General features: G+C 40.5%; 1 protein-coding gene across 1 annotated transcript in view; it reads left to right on the top strand.

Annotated features, from left to right (window-relative positions):
- Window positions 1-908: 908 nt before the first annotated feature.
- CDC73 (cell division cycle 73) overlaps window positions 909-17,202 on the top strand; it is a 176,010-nt gene continuing 159,716 nt past the window's right edge. The window contains exons 1-5 of the mRNA XM_034779402.1: window positions 909-1,104; window positions 9,200-9,305; window positions 13,076-13,145; window positions 13,938-14,000; window positions 14,091-14,143. Of these exons, the coding sequence (XP_034635293.1) occupies window positions 974-1,104; window positions 9,200-9,305; window positions 13,076-13,145; window positions 13,938-14,000; window positions 14,091-14,143 (423 nt within the window). The 5' untranslated portion in view covers window positions 909-973. The remainder of the gene's footprint in view (window positions 1,105-9,199; window positions 9,306-13,075; window positions 13,146-13,937; window positions 14,001-14,090; window positions 14,144-17,202) is intronic.

Genomic DNA, 17,202 nt, shown 5'->3' on the forward strand with positions numbered 1-17,202 from the left:
TGGCTGGGATGATTTAGCTGGGAATTGGTCCTGCTTTGAGCAGGGGGTTGGACTAGATGACCTCTTGAGGTCCCTTCCAACTCTGATATTCTATGATTCTATGATTCTATGATTCTGTGGGGCTGGCCTGAGCTGCCTGCCATCACTGCTTGCCTGAGCCCCCGACCCAGGGCTGTCCCAAGATACCTGGTGTTGCTACTCACCTGAACCCTGCACTACCCAAGACTGGGGTTGACTACCCAAACCCCACCTTTCTCTGGGCTGACTGCCCGAGCCCCACGCCACCTGGAACTGTTCTAGGGTGACCAGATGTTCCGATTTTATAGGGACAGTCTCAATATTTGGGGCTTTTTCTTATATAGGCTCCTATTACCCCCCACCCTCATCCCGATTTTTCACACTTGCTGTCTGGTCACCCTAAACTGTTCACACGAGCCCCACGCCACTCCGGGCTGACTGCCCAAGCCTTGCGCTGCCCAGGACTGTGGATGGGACTGACCGACTGCCCGAGCCCCGCCGCCGCCCCACACACCCCTCCGTCCCCCCCCCCTCCGGGGGGCGCAACCCATTAGTCTGGCAAAACTGGACGTGCCATTTGCTCTTCACTGGTCAGAGCAACTTGCAACTGGCAAGAGGAGACGGGACAAGGGCCCAGTTTGGCCAAAAAAGTCAGGACATCCGGGACAGGGCTTAAAAAAGGGGACTGTCCTGGCCAAAACCGGACATATACAGCCGCCCTAGCCAGGAGAACTGGGGTGAGGGGGGCAGAAGCACGGAAATGAGGCCGAGGCGGCGAGGGGCACATAAGTGAGGCAGGCGGCGTGGGCGGCTCCCCCAGGCGGAAGCGCTCAGGCGTTCGGCAAGGGCAGCCCGGCGGGGCCCTAGCGGCTGGCGGCGGGGTCCTCGCGCGGCTGGCGGTGGGGGCCGAGCGCGCCGGGCGGAGCGGCGGCGGCGGCGGCGGCCCGGCGCGAAGATGGCGGACGTGCTGAGCGTGCTGCGGCAGTACAACACACAGAAGAAGGAGATCGTGGTGAAGGGGGACGAGGTGATCTTCGGCGAGTTCTCCTGGCCCAAGAACGTCAAGACCAACTATGTTATCTGGGGGTGAGTCGCGCGGCCGCTGCAGGTCCCCGCCGCCCCCCGCATGCGGGCAGGGGTGGAAGCTGCCCCGAAGTTGGTACCGCTGAGCGGGGCGGGGGAGCTGGTGCGTGCTGGGGGGAGCCCGCGAGCCCGGCCCCTCTCCCCCGGCTCCTCGGGGGTCCTGTCTCCACTGCGTGCTCTGCCATGTGCTGGGAGCCCGGTTCCCCTCCCCGGGACCGGCCGTTGTTTGCTTACTTGTTTGTTTGTTTGTTACTCCTCGGGAGGCTCCCGGGTGGCCGTGGCTGGTCGTGGCCCCTTGTTTCCTGGTGCAGCGTCCAGGGAGGAGCGAGTCCCGGTTGGCAGAGCGCGGGTGGGGGGCCAGCGGGAACCGAGTCGGTGGGGGTGGGCTGTACGCGGTGTGTGTCTCTGTGCCCCGGGGGGTGTCGCTCCTCTGTCACCCTGGTAGCCTTGATCTCAAGTCAAACAACGAAGTCTCTTTTCTTCCTTTTGGGAGGAGCCTGGTTTCCCCCAGCTCTGAGATTCAGCCAGTTGGAGAGAGCAGATCCAGCACCTCAAAGGAAAAACGGTGATTTCTTTCCTGCCGCGCGAGCTGGCAAGAGGGTTATGTCCATTTCAGGTGTTGGGGTTTTAGATTTCTGCTCTAAAGAGGGCAAATAGATAGGATTGGTGGCTGGCCTGAGAGTTGTTTTTTTTCTGACTTACTTCCTTTCAGTATGAGGTACTAACAAGTATCCTAGAAGTTGTTTTACTACTAATCTTCTAGCTAAGTTTTCCGTATTGTTTGCTCACTTTGTTACTTGGCCTTTCATGAGGCTGTGTTTCAACTCTCCTTTTCTCCTTGTGTAGGGAGTATAGTTGGGTCCAAATAGAAACTCTTGATCTGACCCCCTGTGAACTCTGCAGAAGCTTCTATGGGGCCATACAGGCCTATCCTTAATGGACCCCCCTCCTTTGCTGTAATACTAATATAGTTTGTCTCCCAACTTTTCTGAGAGACAACACATTGTAAACAAGTACATTCACAATGCAAATACCTCCCCAGATAGAAAGAGGGTGTGTTTATTTTTTAAAGTGAACTTTCAAAATGTTATTCTTTATACGGTATACATTTTGTAGCCCAACAATTGTATTGTCTAAAAGCCAATGTGTTGCTTTTTCCTGTCATTTTCTATACTCCTTGAAAATGAGTGCCTGGTTTTTAGTTAGACTTTATTAAGTGTCATTACATTGTAATAAGGCATTCAGTTTCTCCCAAAAATAATGCTGCAGAGAAAGCTGGAGATCAAAGAAAAAAATAATTTCCCCAAAGAAGCTCCATAGGCAGGGAAAGGGGAGGCAATAACACACTCAAGGATCTTTCAGCTGGTCATCTGAAGTCTGGGGCATTATTAAAGAACTTCTGAATTAGGGTAAGAACATTAGATTTGTTAACTGGATCAGACCCGTAGTCCAGTATTCTATTTATAGTGGTGGCCCTAACTTTCAGAAGAAGTCAAAAATAACCACCACAATCATAGAACTGGTTGGGACCTTGAGAGGTCATCTAGTCTAGTCCCCTGCACTCATGGCAAGACTAATTATCTAGACTCTAGAGTAGACCATTCCTCTCCAGTGATGGAGATTCCACAACCCTCCTAGGCAATTTATTCTAGTGCTTAACCACCCTGACAGGAAGTTTTTGCTAATGTCCAACCTAAACCTCCCTTGCTGCAATTTAAGCCCATTGCTTCTTGTCCTATCCTCAGAGATTAAGATTTTTTTCCTCCTCCTTGTAACAACCTTTTACGGACTTGAAAACTGTTATCACGTCCCCTTCTCAGTCTTCTCTTTTCCAGACTAAACAAACCCAGTTTTTTTTAATCTTCCCTCATAGGTCATGTTTTCTAGACCTTTAATCATTTTTTGTTGCTCTTCTCTGGACTCTTTCTAATTTGTCCACATCCTTCCTGAAATGTGGCATCCAGAACTGGACACAATACTCCAGTTGAGGCCTAATCAGCACGGAGTAGAGCGGAAGAATTACTTCTCATGTCTTGCTTACAACACTCCTGCTAATACATCCCAGAATGATGCTTGCTTTTTTTTTGCCACAACATTACACTGTTGACTCATATTTGAGCTTATGGTCCACAATGACCCCCAGATCCCTTTCCGCAGTACTCCTTCCTAGGCAGTCATTTCCCATTTTGTGTGAGTGCAACTGATTGTTCCTTCCTAAGTGAAGTACTTGGCATTTGTCCTTAAGTAAATAGGATGAAATTCAATCAGACCATTTCTCCAGTTTGTCCAGATCATTTTGAATTTTAATCTTAGCCTCCAAAGCACAATGCAGCTAGCCAGTTGTTCTGAGAGTTAGGGATTTGTTTCTGACTCTTTCAACTAGTCAGTTTATAATCTGAAGTATGTGACTTTATTACCCTTCTTTCAGGGTGTTCAAAAATCTGCTTGAGTTGTACATGCGCTTTTCTCCCCTTCTCACCTCACATAAATTCTGCCAAAATGGATAATTCCTAGTTGAGGGGAGGGGAGTAATTGCTTTAGATATCTTTCCAAATATTAACTGTTTTTAGTGCTGTTTTCTTGAGCAAGCAGGGAGGCAACTTTGGGGTGTCTCCTACTCAAAGTTTTCTGGGATAGCAACCAGTAAAATTTAACAAGACTCTGGTCAGTTTCATTACTGTTATTCAGAACTATGGAGGGAGCAGAGAAACTAACATCATAGAAATGTAGGGCTGGAAGGGACCCTGAGAGGTCATCTTGTCCTGTTCCCTGCTCTAAAGTGCTCTAAGGCAGGGCCAAGTAAACCTAGACCATCCCTGACAGATGTTTGTCCAATCTGTTTGTAGAAGCCTTCAGTGATGGGGATTCCTCAACCTCCCTTAGAAGCCTCACCCAGTTTTTAACTATCCTTAATAGTTACAAGGTTTATCCTAATATCTAACCTAAATTTCCTTTGCTATACTTCTTGTCCTACCTTCAGTGGACATGGAGAACAATTGATCACCACCATCTTTGTAACAGACCTTAACATATTTGAAGACTTATCACGTCCCCCCTCAGTCTTTTTTTCTCTAGATTAAACATATTCAGTTTTTTTAACCTTTCCTCACGGTCAGGTTTTCTAAATCTTGTATCATTTTTGTAGCTCTTCTCTAGACTCTCTCCAGTTTGTCCACATCTTAAAGTGTGGCACCCAAAACTGGACAAAGTATTCTGGCTGAGGCCTCACCAGCGCTGAGCAGAGCAGGACAATTACCTCCCTTTTTTTACATACAATACTAATGTTAATATACCCCATAGTGATATTAGCCTTTTTCACAACAGCATCACATTTTTGACTCATGTTCAATTTGTGATTCACTTGAACCGTTTTCAGAAGTACAACTGCCTAACCCCATTTTATAATTGTACATTTTCCCCCCTCCTAAATGTAGTACATTGCACTTGTCTTTATTGAATTTCATCTTGTTGAATTCAGACCAATTCTCCAATTTCTCAAGGTAGTTTTGAATTCTAATCCTGTCCTCCAAAGTGCTTGCAACCCTCTCAGGCTGGTGTAATCCGCAGATTTTATTAGCATACTCTCCCCCCCATTATCCAAGTCATTTATTAAATTATTGAATAGCATCAGACCCAGGACTGATGTTTGCTGAACCCCACTACATACAGCCTGTCTAGTTTCACACCAACCTCTTGATAATTACTCGTTGAGTACGATCAGTCAATCAATTTCACACCCACCTTATAGTAATTTCAAATGTAATACATTTCCATAGTTGGCTTATGGGTATGTGGGACTGTCAAAAGACTTATTAAAATCAAGATACATCACATCTACAGTCCCCCACTATGCCAGTAAGCTACATTGTCAGTGCTGCTGCTTAGGAAGGCTTCAAGCAGTGTCTAAGGCAGGCACGAGCTGTTCACAGGGGAAGAGGATCCAAAACAGATTGAAGCAAATAAATAGTAAAGTTCTATTCCTCACTGTAGTTGTGGGGCTGAGGGAAGAAGAGTTGTGGACGAGATGCTCTGGGTGTGTGGAAGGGAGAACCAAGAGTCTTTGGTTGTCAGAAAGAATGTCTTTTGGGAACCAGAAGGAATAGGAGGGGAGGCTGATCCAAAAGAAGGAGCTTTGAGCAGAGTCCATGGATAGCCCCATGAGGAGAATCTCAGTTTTGTCTTTTTCTTAGCAGTGTGTGGATTGGCTGTGAGGATTCTGAACCTCCTTGGTGGGTGTCCTTTCCCTATTTTTTATATCATCAGCCTTAGTGGAAGGAGTCCAGTAAAATTTTCAAATCTTCGTTTAGACTAAATTATTGATATAGCTGTCCAATTCTTGTAGGTGAGCGAGATCCACTTGGCTTAGAACATTAGTAATAGGATTCAGACCTTTTTACATCTAGGTCACTGGAGAGAATCCAGTCCCCTGTTCATAGTTCTTAATGCCTGACCGTGCAGAGAGTGTGTGGTTTCGGTCCAATATGTAGTAGGTGTTTGTCCTCACTTAATTGTAACTGACAACCCTCTTTGCACTCTGGACAGAGGGGTCAAAAACTGCATAGTCATGGAGACAAAACTATTCTGTGAGCCTTAAAATTAGTCCCCCTGGAATTAAGTTTAAGTACATTATCAAGATAATATGGGGAAGCTTCCATTTCTACTGTATATTTTTTGTGGATAAATGGAGTTTTCACTTCCAGTAATTCAGCACTTTTCCAAAGGATTACATTTGCTCTAAAATCCTTTCTCTAGCTATCTTCTAAAGCCAATTGTGATTTCCCCCCCCCCCAATGGAAACAGGACACTTTTAAAATTGCCTTTACCATTCTTTCACTGCTAAGTAGATTACACTCATATGGTTAGGGGTGGGTGTGTGTGTGTGTGTGTGTGTGTGTGTGTGTGTGTAAAGTTGTTTCTTGGCCTCTGATCTGCTAGTTGCTATTTGTTACTCCTGAAAGGCAACTACAGAGCCAAGGCTGAGCCAAGGCAGACAAGTGATCCAGAGAGACTTTTATGCAGTCTACCTAGCCAGCAGATGGGGTGATCTCTAGAGTTGAGCTAGTTCACTGTTGCTGTAATTTGTGTAATAAACAGTGCACATGATGCTTTTGCACGTGCGTGTTTCTGAAGATAGATCCTTCTCTTCAAGTAATGGGCTGTCCGTATTACTGCTTTCTTTTGTGCATGAGGGATACATTTTACGCTAAGCACGCCAGTAAAAATCAGTATCTTTCACATCTTCCAGTGTTAAAGAGATTAGAAAGTAGTCTGATGGATTAATGAACTCTTAGCATCTACAGATTGAGGGTAAATGAATGAACTGGAAATACAAGTGTCTGGTTTAAAAAACAAAACTTTTGCTCTTGCTTAATGCAAATGCTTTCTTTTACTAATATGGCATGAAATTGTTAATCTGGAATTACATGTAAGTGGAGAAATGCACAAGGTGAATGAAAAATACTGTATTTTGTGCAGGCCTAAATTCAGGACTTTTTGTTTCTTTTGAAACACTTGATGGCATTACTAACACCAAAAGTAGAAGTTGGATTAGTCCTTGTGCTGCTTTGGGTGTTTGTGATATCAACTGCAGCAAGCTACCCTCAGTTTAGGTCTTGACATGTAAGCAAGGAGAGGAACTGACTTTCAAAGGAATAAAAATTTAAATATCTTTTTTAGGCAAAGTCTTGGCATGTATTCAGTTGCATACCCTGGCATGGTTTATTGAGGTGGTGGTAGACTGTTTAAACCACCTAGATACATTGTAAGACCTGGGGCAAAATGCCTTCAACTGCCCAAGAAGTGCACTGTTAATCTACTAATGCATACCCTAGGGTGGCTAATTTTGGTTCATTTAAGAAAATGTTTTGGAAAAAAAACATTGTGGGTTTATATAACATCATTTTACTATGAGAAGTTGTGCCTATAAAAAGGATAAGTGATAACAGTATGGAAAATTATACATTTCTAACCTTTTTTTTTTCTCTCAAGGTTCCGGTGTTGTTTTGACTTGCCCTTTCAGCAGTAGCTTATGACCCAACAGCCACTTTCAACTCATTTTTAATTTATATATTTTGCTTATTGACCGAGCTGCCATTGGGCTACAAAGTAAGTCTGAAGTGGCTAAAAGGACTAAACTCCTGCTTGAATGGCAGTTTTGCCCTTCCCACTAAGTGCTGTTCAGACTGGTTTTCCTTCTTTAGCCTCTCACTCTCCTACCTATCTCTTTCTCCCACCTCCTGCTAGTGTGACTTATCTTGGTGTCCTTGCTCTGTATTAACTTTCCCATCACCCATAATGGGAGTAGGAATTTTTTCATGGGGCGTTAACCAATGAAATACCAGTAGTGCACTGTTGGAGTTGGTGATGGCTATTAGATCATCGAAATAGCCTAATCAGCAAATCAGAATGTGATCTTGTAACACCATATCCTCAGCCTGTGTAGTAATAGAGATCTAGCAGTTTTTTCTACCTTTTTATTGATCAGTTACAAACTCAGACTAAAATGCCTATTATGCCTGATCACATAGAGATAAGCAGTAGTTCAAAGAAATGAGACAATCTAAAATGATTTTTTTTTTTAAAGTGCTAGTACTACTGCACAAACCAGGTATTTGTTGTGGATGACATCACTTCTGGGGGATGTTGAATGGAGGAAGAGCTTTCATTACTACCAGGGCTCAAGAAATTTTCTAGACATCTACTAGCCAATGGTAAAAAAAGATGAAAATAAGTGGGTGGGGCCACATCAGTAAGTTGCTGGGGCAGTGACTTGGGCCCGCCCCCTCCCTCTCACTGCCATCAGCTTCTGGGAATGGCAAATTGCTAGGATTTTTACCAGGGTGCTGATCCTAAAACCTGGCTTTGTGGGCACTAGCTTTAAAACCAGCTCTTGGCTAGTATGTGTCTAATCGATTTGAAGCTGTACACCTCTCTCTCCTTCTCTTCCCCCACCAATATGATTCTTGATAGCTTGGCTGCTGATCTGTGGTTCCTGATAGGATCATTGAAACTGACCAGTCTAGTCAGTTTCAATCTACTGTTGGTTAGCAAAGCAACAGTCATAGCACCTGTAGAGGCACAAGTGTCTGGAACGTGGGGGACCACATTACTACATTGATTTATACTTGGTTCATATTTGGTAGGTGCTCTTTAAAGCATAAAAGCTCAATAAGCTAAAATTCTGCAGGTGATGTCTTATGCCCCCATCTTCTCTTGGTAAGCTTGCTGCTTCTGGGGTGGAGTTTTCAAGCCCTAGGTGCTACCTTAATGGTTGATAGTTGATCACAAGGCACAGAAAAAGCTATTTAGGGTATGCTGGAAAAGTCATTTGCTTGTGCAAAGAGATGCTACTTTGAAGATCAGGCTGAACTCCTAATGTGCTTTTAGCAGCCGTGTTGCTGAAAAATAACACTGTCTGACGCCAGCAATCTGGGAGTTGAGTATAAATTTGTAAATCTATTTCCATCTGACTGGTTTATCTTCTGAATAGCTTATAAGGAACATGATGATGAGGATCCCATACATTTTGCTTGTATCCAGACTCTCTTGTGCCTCAAATATTTAGGATACACTTGGTTTGTGAAGTCTCTGAGCTCTTCACTAGCATAGATTTTACAGTGAAGATTTTACATATCTATCTCCAGAGCAAGTCATCTGGAGAACACTTTGAATTATTTCCCAATAGATGTTGAAAATCTCCTCAGCCCCTCTCCCCAATCCCAAAGGGTCTGAGTAAATTATTGCAGCTCTTTTGAAAATTAGGGAAATAAACATGAAGTAGTGGTTTGTCTTCCAAAACTTTTTAAAAGAAAAACAAATGTTAATCTTATAGTTACAATTCTTGACAACTATATACTTAGTTGGCCTCTTTTCTTACACCTAATTACTCCAGCCACTTCTGGAGTTTTGAATCCATTCCATGTAGAGGCTGTAAGTATGTGGGTAATGACTGATAAAATATCTGTTGTACTCATGCTGACAAATTTGGTCAGTGGCTTTTCAATTTTTTTTTTAAATAGCTTGATATACCAAACAAGATTAATGAGTATATGTGTGAGGAAATACGGTTGTAAATAAAATCTGTTTCTTGATGTTACAGGACAGGGAAAGAAGGCCAGCCCAGGGAATACTACACTTTGGACTCTATCTTGTTCCTGCTGAATAATGTGCACCTTTCACATCCTGTTTACGTCCGGCGTGCTGCAGTAAGTAGAGCACATGGAACTTTGTTCCTTAATAATGTTGGAGGGTGCATGCTTGACAGCTAATAATTTTTGTGATATTGTTAGTATTTTCAGGAAATTAGGAGAACAGTTACTGTGACATTAACTAACATACTTACAAATACTGAGCTGTTTCTTGATAGTTACTTGGCTAACAACATGGTATGGCATAGTAATAATCATGAACAACAGAAAAAACATAACTTTAATAAGCGCAGCTTTCAGTGACTGGCATTATTGTTTTCGCTCCTCACCTAACTGGAATTGTTATTTGATTGGTACAGCCGAGCTGTAAAATAATAATAGTAGTAATCTCCTCTTCTGAAAATTCAAAACCGTATGCATTTTTATATTGAAACATCTCCACCATTTTCTGACAAAATGTCCACTCCAGTCTTGTGCAGAACAGTTTCACTCCTCTTAGTTCTTCCCTTGATGCTCTGTATACTTTTTCAACAGTGGTGAGTAAATTGTTTACAGCCTGTTCACACATGCTCTCTGAAGAAGTTTTCTATTTATTTATTTATCATAAAAAGCACTTGCTGACTGAGGTTGGGGTAACATGAGGGAAAACAATACAGGACTAGTAAAGAGAGCATAGAATATGTTTCAGCATAATCACTGTATTGCTGAAAAAGGCTGTCATATTTTAATACTTCAATATTGACAGTACAAGTAAATCACTTTGTAGCCTGTACCTTCTTTCTTGAATACTTCATAAGCATTAAGATCCAAGTTAGTACAATATTTTGTATTCTGTTAGCATCTGTTAATCTGAAATACTGAAACTGACTAAAATCTTTGACCTGAAGAATCTCTGTGAAGCTCAAAAGCTTGTCTTTCACCAACACCTCACCCACCTTGTGTGTCTAAAATCGTTGACACCTGCTCTTAATTTTCTTATTGAATGAGTAGAATGAAATTGATTCACTGTTCACAGTAATTGTAATACTTGACACACTGAGTACCGCACTTAATGTGGACTCTGACATTGTTTTAAATAAAAGAATTTAAGAGAAAAGATTACAAAATCATGTGGAAAAGTATGCATAATGCTAAAGGATAGCATGTTAATCAGAAGCAGTGCTGGATATGGCAACTGAGCACACATATCCTTCTATTCTGAACTCAAGTGGGAAGAGGGAGTTAAATGTAAAATAATCTATTACTACTTATTTGTAAGCTTGAAAACAGGAAGTTATTTTTTTTTGCCATTCTTAGTCTTGCAGCTAGGAATTATTTGATATATTTGAACATATTTTAAAAACAAATATTCTTTTTTTCTTAAAACAGTGGCAAAACTAAGTAGAAAGACATGACAAGGTGTGTTTTATTGGTTCATTAATCTGTCTCTCAGTTCAAGCATAGCATCTCTGCTATGTGTGTTTAGTGATAGTTTAAATCCTGGTATTAAAAACTATCAAAACAAGGGCTCTTGGTTACATATGGTCTTATCTTTTCAGAAAATTTCTATTTAATACATCTAAAGAACCAGATTAGCACTAATGTTTGTACGTTAAAAGCCATCTTCTTTCTTTTGCTCCTTTGAAGATCAGTCTTTTACTTAGAGCATCTTTAAGGTTTCATTTTTAACAGCTTAACTGTAACTTGCAGTTGGTTTAGTGTGAGAAATATAAATGCTGTTTCTTAACTTGAAATGAAAATGGGAAAGGCTGACCCTGCAAAAATGTTTGATCAGATGTGTGTTCTTGAGTGGTGTCAGGGTTCCCTCCCCACTCTGAACTCTGGGGTACAGATGTGGGGACCTGCATGAAAGACCTCCTAAGCTTATTCAACCAGTTTAGGTTAAAAACTTCCCAGAGGCACAAATTCCTTTTCTTGTCCTTGGACAGTATTGCTGCTGCCACCACCAAGTGATTTAAACAAAAAATCAGGGAGGGGCCACTTGGAGCCCTATCCCCCTTTCCTGGGGAGGCTTGAGAATAATATACCAACCAATTGCCTTTAATGTAAGTACAAACCAGACCCTTTATCTTTAGGACACTAAAATCAATCAGGATCTTAAAAGAAGAACTTTATAATAAAGATAAAAAGTAAAAGAATCACACCTGCAGAATCAGGATGGAAGGTAACTTCACAGGGTAATAAAAAGATTTAAAACACAGAGAACTTCCCTCTGGACTCTGCTTCACAGTTACAAAACAGGAATAAAACTCCCTCTTAGCATAGGGAAAATTCACAAGCTAAAACAAAAGATAACCTAACACATTCCTTACCTCACTTACAATTTCTGTAATTCTTAGATAGATTATTCCAGGTATATTTTCAGGAGATGTTGTCTCTGCTTGGCTTCTCTCATGGGAGAGGGAACAAACAAAGAGAGCCCAAACAAAACCTGCTCCCCACCCCCGATTTGAAAGTATCTTCTTTCCTTATTGGTCCTTTTGGTCAGGTGCCAATCAGGTTATTTGAGCTTCTTAACAGGTAAAGATTCAGTACAGCTGCTCAGGAGGGATTTTATGCTACCCTTATCTGTATGTTTATGACAAGTGGCTATAACTTTAATGTTTTTTTTTCAGATAGCCTATGTTTGTGACAAACCAACTAAACTGAAAGAGATACTGTAAAGATTTTTAGGCTAAACAGTTGCTTACCTGCAGAGTGTTTCCATCTAGTAGACTTTACTTGAAGGTAATTTAGTAATTCTACACTCTGCTTAGGTACATAATCATAAGACTACCTCGACATACTGCATGCAAAAGGACTACACCCAAATCCAAAAATAGCTATTTACTGTGATGTAAATTGGAACAAAATGCTCAGATGGCTAAAATAATAGGTTAGTCAGAAATTCTAACCGATTTAGAATGAAATCTGTCTACCAGAATTTTACTTAAGGTGGCATAGATGATCCCAGAAATGAGCCAAGATGTTAAATATGCCCAATGTTGCCATTGATTTATTGGAAGTAATTAAGTTGAGAATAGCATGTGCACCTTGAATTTTGAATGCAGCTTAAATGAATTATGCATCCACCAATGTTGAGCAGCTACCTAATATTTATTTTGTGATGTACCTAGAACATTCCTGAATGCTTGAAAAGTAATCGCAATCTGTTGGCTACTGACCTGGACAGTACATTGGTGTTACACGTACCATTATGCATTTAAGTGGAGCCAGCTGTATTTTTTTAATATGTTGAAAGTGTTTGGGTAGGCTGGGGATAAAGCTTAATAGCCGTTTCTCTTCTTCTATTTTAGCTTATGGTTTACTGTGTAACCATGCAGGAGCCATGGCAAGTGCTAAGAGAAAAGCCTTCCTCACTTGGTTCATTTTATGAAATAATTCATTTCCTGATGAAGCACTGCTTTATGCGCAAATGCTTAATTTTAAACTCAAATACTCAACAGATTTACTGTAAAAGAAAACTTTGAAAAATTGGATCATTCTTGTGAACAATTTAAAAGGAAAGATGATAAAACAGAACCTTTTTTATGTTTTGCCAACAACAGTTTTTCACAAAAACAGCTTGCATGTGGTTGTATAGTTACTAAGCACTGTGGGTAAAGTTGTTAGAAAACCTAGTAGATGAGGATTCTCCATCTATCCATTTCTAACGGATCTTATAATTTATTTACAATATAATTTGTGTATCTGTGAACAGCAACTTCTAAATAAAGGAAATGTCTTCCCCACAAACTTTATACATGTCATATTATTTTGGGTTTTGTTCTGAGGCATCCTGTTTTTGGATGTGGTCTATGTAAAATAAAATCTTCAATTCTTTTCAGACTGAAAACATTCCTGTGGTAAGAAGACCTGACAGAAAAGATCTACTTGCGTACCTAAATGGGGAAACATGTGAGTGAAGTTCTTCCTTTTTAGCACCGCTATACTGCATTTTATTGCTTCACTTTTGCAGTGGGGAGGGGGAGATTAAACAAGAGTGGACATATGAACCTGTATATACGTTGGAATATATGAGGCCTGTTCAAATGGGCTTACAGGTGTTCTGCCACCTCTTTGTTCTAAATTTCACTTGTTTGTCTCTATGTGTCATTAGTAGCTATATGATAAAACAAACCGTGACAGCTGAGCCAACAGCTTCTTCAGATGTTAATGCTGCTGTGTGGTAGGAATGTGCATATACTTTTTTCTAGAATGTGACAAAGACCTATTCAGTAATACCCCACACGTACTATACCAGAATTGAGAGTATGAGTCCTACAGTTTGCTAAAATGATATATTACATGCTAACACTTATTCATTAGCAGCATAGCAATTTGTATGGTCTTCCAGCATTAAAATCTAGGTTAGCAGTAGTCAGAGAAGAGAGGTGCTTGAAGATGTTAGCCTGTCTGTAGATGAATACTAATGCATGTTGTGTTTTCAATATTTTCTCTGCAGTTTTTCTTGTAGTACTGTATTTTTTAGTAAATTGGAATTTGAGGCTACTCACTTTTTGTGATATGTATGATAAGCATGCTTTTATTTCAAATGGGGGCCATTAGTTTAATTTCCTCTTACAAATGTAAGTGAATTTACAGAGATACTTGATTCCAGATTACAAAATATTTGTTACCTTTGCAGTGCTGTTTGCTTCCTGTGCTCACATCTTTGAATACTTACATAAAATTTTGTTTGAATCTTAGCAACGTCATCAAGTATAGACAGAAGTGCACCACTTGAAATTGGTCTTCAGCGATCCACTCAAGGTATGATTTAACTGCTAAGCAGAGTTGGTATGAATTTTATGAAAGCCCGCCACAATTCTGCATTTTTAATTACCTTTTTTTCCCCTTTAGTTAAAAGAGCAGCAGATGAAATATTAGCAGAAGCAAAGAAACCAAGAATAGAGGTAATGCAAATGACTAATGTCATCCATCTGAGTTTCTTCTGGGACTAACTAGATTTTTTTTTTTGTGATATTGTAATTTAGATAAACTTCCTTTCCTGTAGGTTCACATACTTCTCCCATTAATGTGAACGGGAGTTATGTGAATTAAATGGAGACTGTGCACCAATACGTAGAAGGAATTTCAGCCTCTCCTTTGAACTTTGATGTTTGACTTTCCTGGCTTTAAATTCTAACACACGTAAGTGGTCTGTAGTATAAGAGGGGAAATCTGCAACTTTATATATCATGGATGTATATTTTTTATCACATGGCTGAAAGTTAGCCTAGTTGCTTGAATAAGGGCTGAAGGATTGGGACCTAAATCCTATTTACTGGCATTAAAAAATACCTAGGCACATTTCATCCTCTTAACATGTAGCTACTCTTACTTCCCCATTCAAGACCAAAGCGTTTGACCTTTAATTTACATCTTCCCATCATTATTCTAGGTGTGTTTGTTAAAGGATCCTTATCCTACTTGGTTTACCTGTTCTGATACTATAGTGCTCTTGGTAACATGTGAAACTACAGTCCACCATTGTTACCATTAGTCTGACCTGACATCCTGGCAGTTCATTTAATGGTGTACTTACACAAGTGCATCTTCAAAGCAATATATTACATTTATTTATTCAATTAGGAAGTAGCTAGCATTACTTAGAGTCAAGACCATGATTCTGTGACAAAATCTGATTTAATGTTTTTTCTCAGTTACCTTTTTGTGTCATCCTTGTCAGTTTGTTGCTAAGATTCCTCTATGAAATTGGCTGTACATATGTCCTGTGTATTATAGGCTTCTTTTTTTAGGTAGTCTGAGACTACCAGTTAAATATTACTAAATGTTCCTACTATTCTATAACAAATTAACTTTTATTATTTTCTATAGCAAACAATTAAAATATTGTCCTGTAACTTGTCCTATTTTAAACTAAAATCATGATTTATTTTTACCATTTTGCTGTGGAAAAGTAACTTGTTTTAGAATACAGTCATCCTCAAAAGATTTAGGAGGGGTGGTGCCATTGCTGATAAAGTGGATTAGATGTGCTCACAGTTAGTGAAGCTACTGCAAATTATTCCACCTCTTCACTCTTTCACTAGCCTGGTGCTTAGTAGATGAGTGATTCAAGCAGCACTAATATCATAATTGAGCATATGACTTACTAGCAGTCACTCTACCAATTTTTGCTTCATTTTCAGATGTATGTTGGAAAGCATACAACATAGCTTCACTTTAAGGGCTTGTCTGTGCTAATGCCACAGTTTGCCCATTTTTTATGTTTACATCACAGGCATGTTGGGATATAGTTAAAACAAGATTGGACAGACCAAGATCTCAGCAGCACAGTATAGGCACTCAGCTGTGTCTGGACACAGTTCCATCTTGTGTAGACTAAACTCTGGTTTAAGTATATTCTGGAATCATGCTGCAGTCTTGATCTTTGCAGCTGTGTTCAGGAGACAACTTTGTAATGTAGTTCTTGCAATATAGATGAATCCTGTCCTCATTCTTTCCTGTGGCCTAGCTGTTTCATGTGATTGCTCGGTTTACCGACCCTGCTGATGAACCCATTGGTCTTTCGAATAACAAAATACTTAAAAGCTAATTAATTTAAGGCTAACCTGTGCTGATTAGTGGTCACTGCAAAGAATTTGTTGGGTGCAACTTGATGGATGCAAATAATCTTTTTGAAAAATCATTTAAATTAACTGGGGGGGACAGGTACCTGTTTCTTAAAGTTAATGTTAAATAAACTGTGTTTCTATTATTGCTTTCTTGGATAAACATCTTCAGCTCAGGGGCCCACATCAGTATGTTAACATTTGTCACAGATATTTAACTTCAGTTCTTCACCTTCTAATAGGCAGCATACAGTACAACCTCATTAATTCACACTAATGTCTGGGAGCCCCTTCTTCAATTAACAGTTATGCCTTGCAATTATTTGTAAAATAAACAGGGAGCTGCCACATCAGTTTACAGCTGTCACTCTGGATTTGCGTCTCAGAAGGAGCTAGTCTTTGCAACCACTTCAACTCTTCAATAGACAGACATTTTATTGGAGCATGGTTTATGCTTGGGTGCAGTGGCATGAGAAGCTGTAAGTAGTGCGCAAAGACTCTACTCCTATGGAGCAAAGACGTTAGGGGGCAGCGGGGTGGAGTACCAGTGATCTACAACTTTATTGCATTATCTGATGAAGTTCTAGTTCTGCTTCACGTCAGTGGTACTGCAGATTTCTTATCATGGTCTTCAGAATTAACCAGACTTCTTTGTAAATAGTTGTTAAAGAAAACACTGTGCTGTTCTAGCAGCTCAAAGTCTATAAAGCCTGTTTAACCAGCTACCTGGGGATTCTCCCTGTGTAGTGACTCCATATCTGCCTGATGTAGGAGTTTGGCTAGGTACACTGTCACAATGGTCCCTTCAAGCTATAGGGAGTGGGATGCAACTTGGAACAGACTTGATGCTGCTTTAAGTTTTTTTGGGTGCCAAACTGACTTTGGCTGGCCCTAAGTTCAAAAAGATGGCACAAGTCCACCTTTGCTGCCTCTTCCGACTTCATTTCTGCCTTAAGCACAGTCCAACAAGAGAATCTGGCTTTTTTTTATAACTTTAATTTGTTTTGGGAGTGCCATTTGAAGAGGATCTACATCAAGATATAAACTAAATTTGACTTTCTGTGCTAATACATCACTTAAATATCTTGCAAATCTTAAATACCATTTAAATTTTGTTTGGGAGGAAAGTGAAGTGATAGAATTCCATATTTCAAGAAATATGTGCTCTGGCAGCCATCATAAAAGCCATTCTCTAAATTGTTTGTGACTTTCAAGAGGTGACTTGTAGCTTTCTTTAGCTGTTAACTACTCAGTGTTCTTTCTGTTCTTTCAAGAATCAGTTTTTAGTAGTCTACCACTCAGCAATCCATCCGTGCAGCATGGCTACAAAACTACACCGGATTGGCAAGGAATTTCTTTAGTCACAAAAAGTTAAACATGCTGATTTCTGTGAAGTT

Source organism: Trachemys scripta, chromosome 8, assembly GCF_013100865.1.
Source record: "Trachemys scripta elegans isolate TJP31775 chromosome 8, CAS_Tse_1.0, whole genome shotgun sequence".
Taxonomy (NCBI): Eukaryota; Metazoa; Chordata; order Testudines; family Emydidae; genus Trachemys; species Trachemys scripta.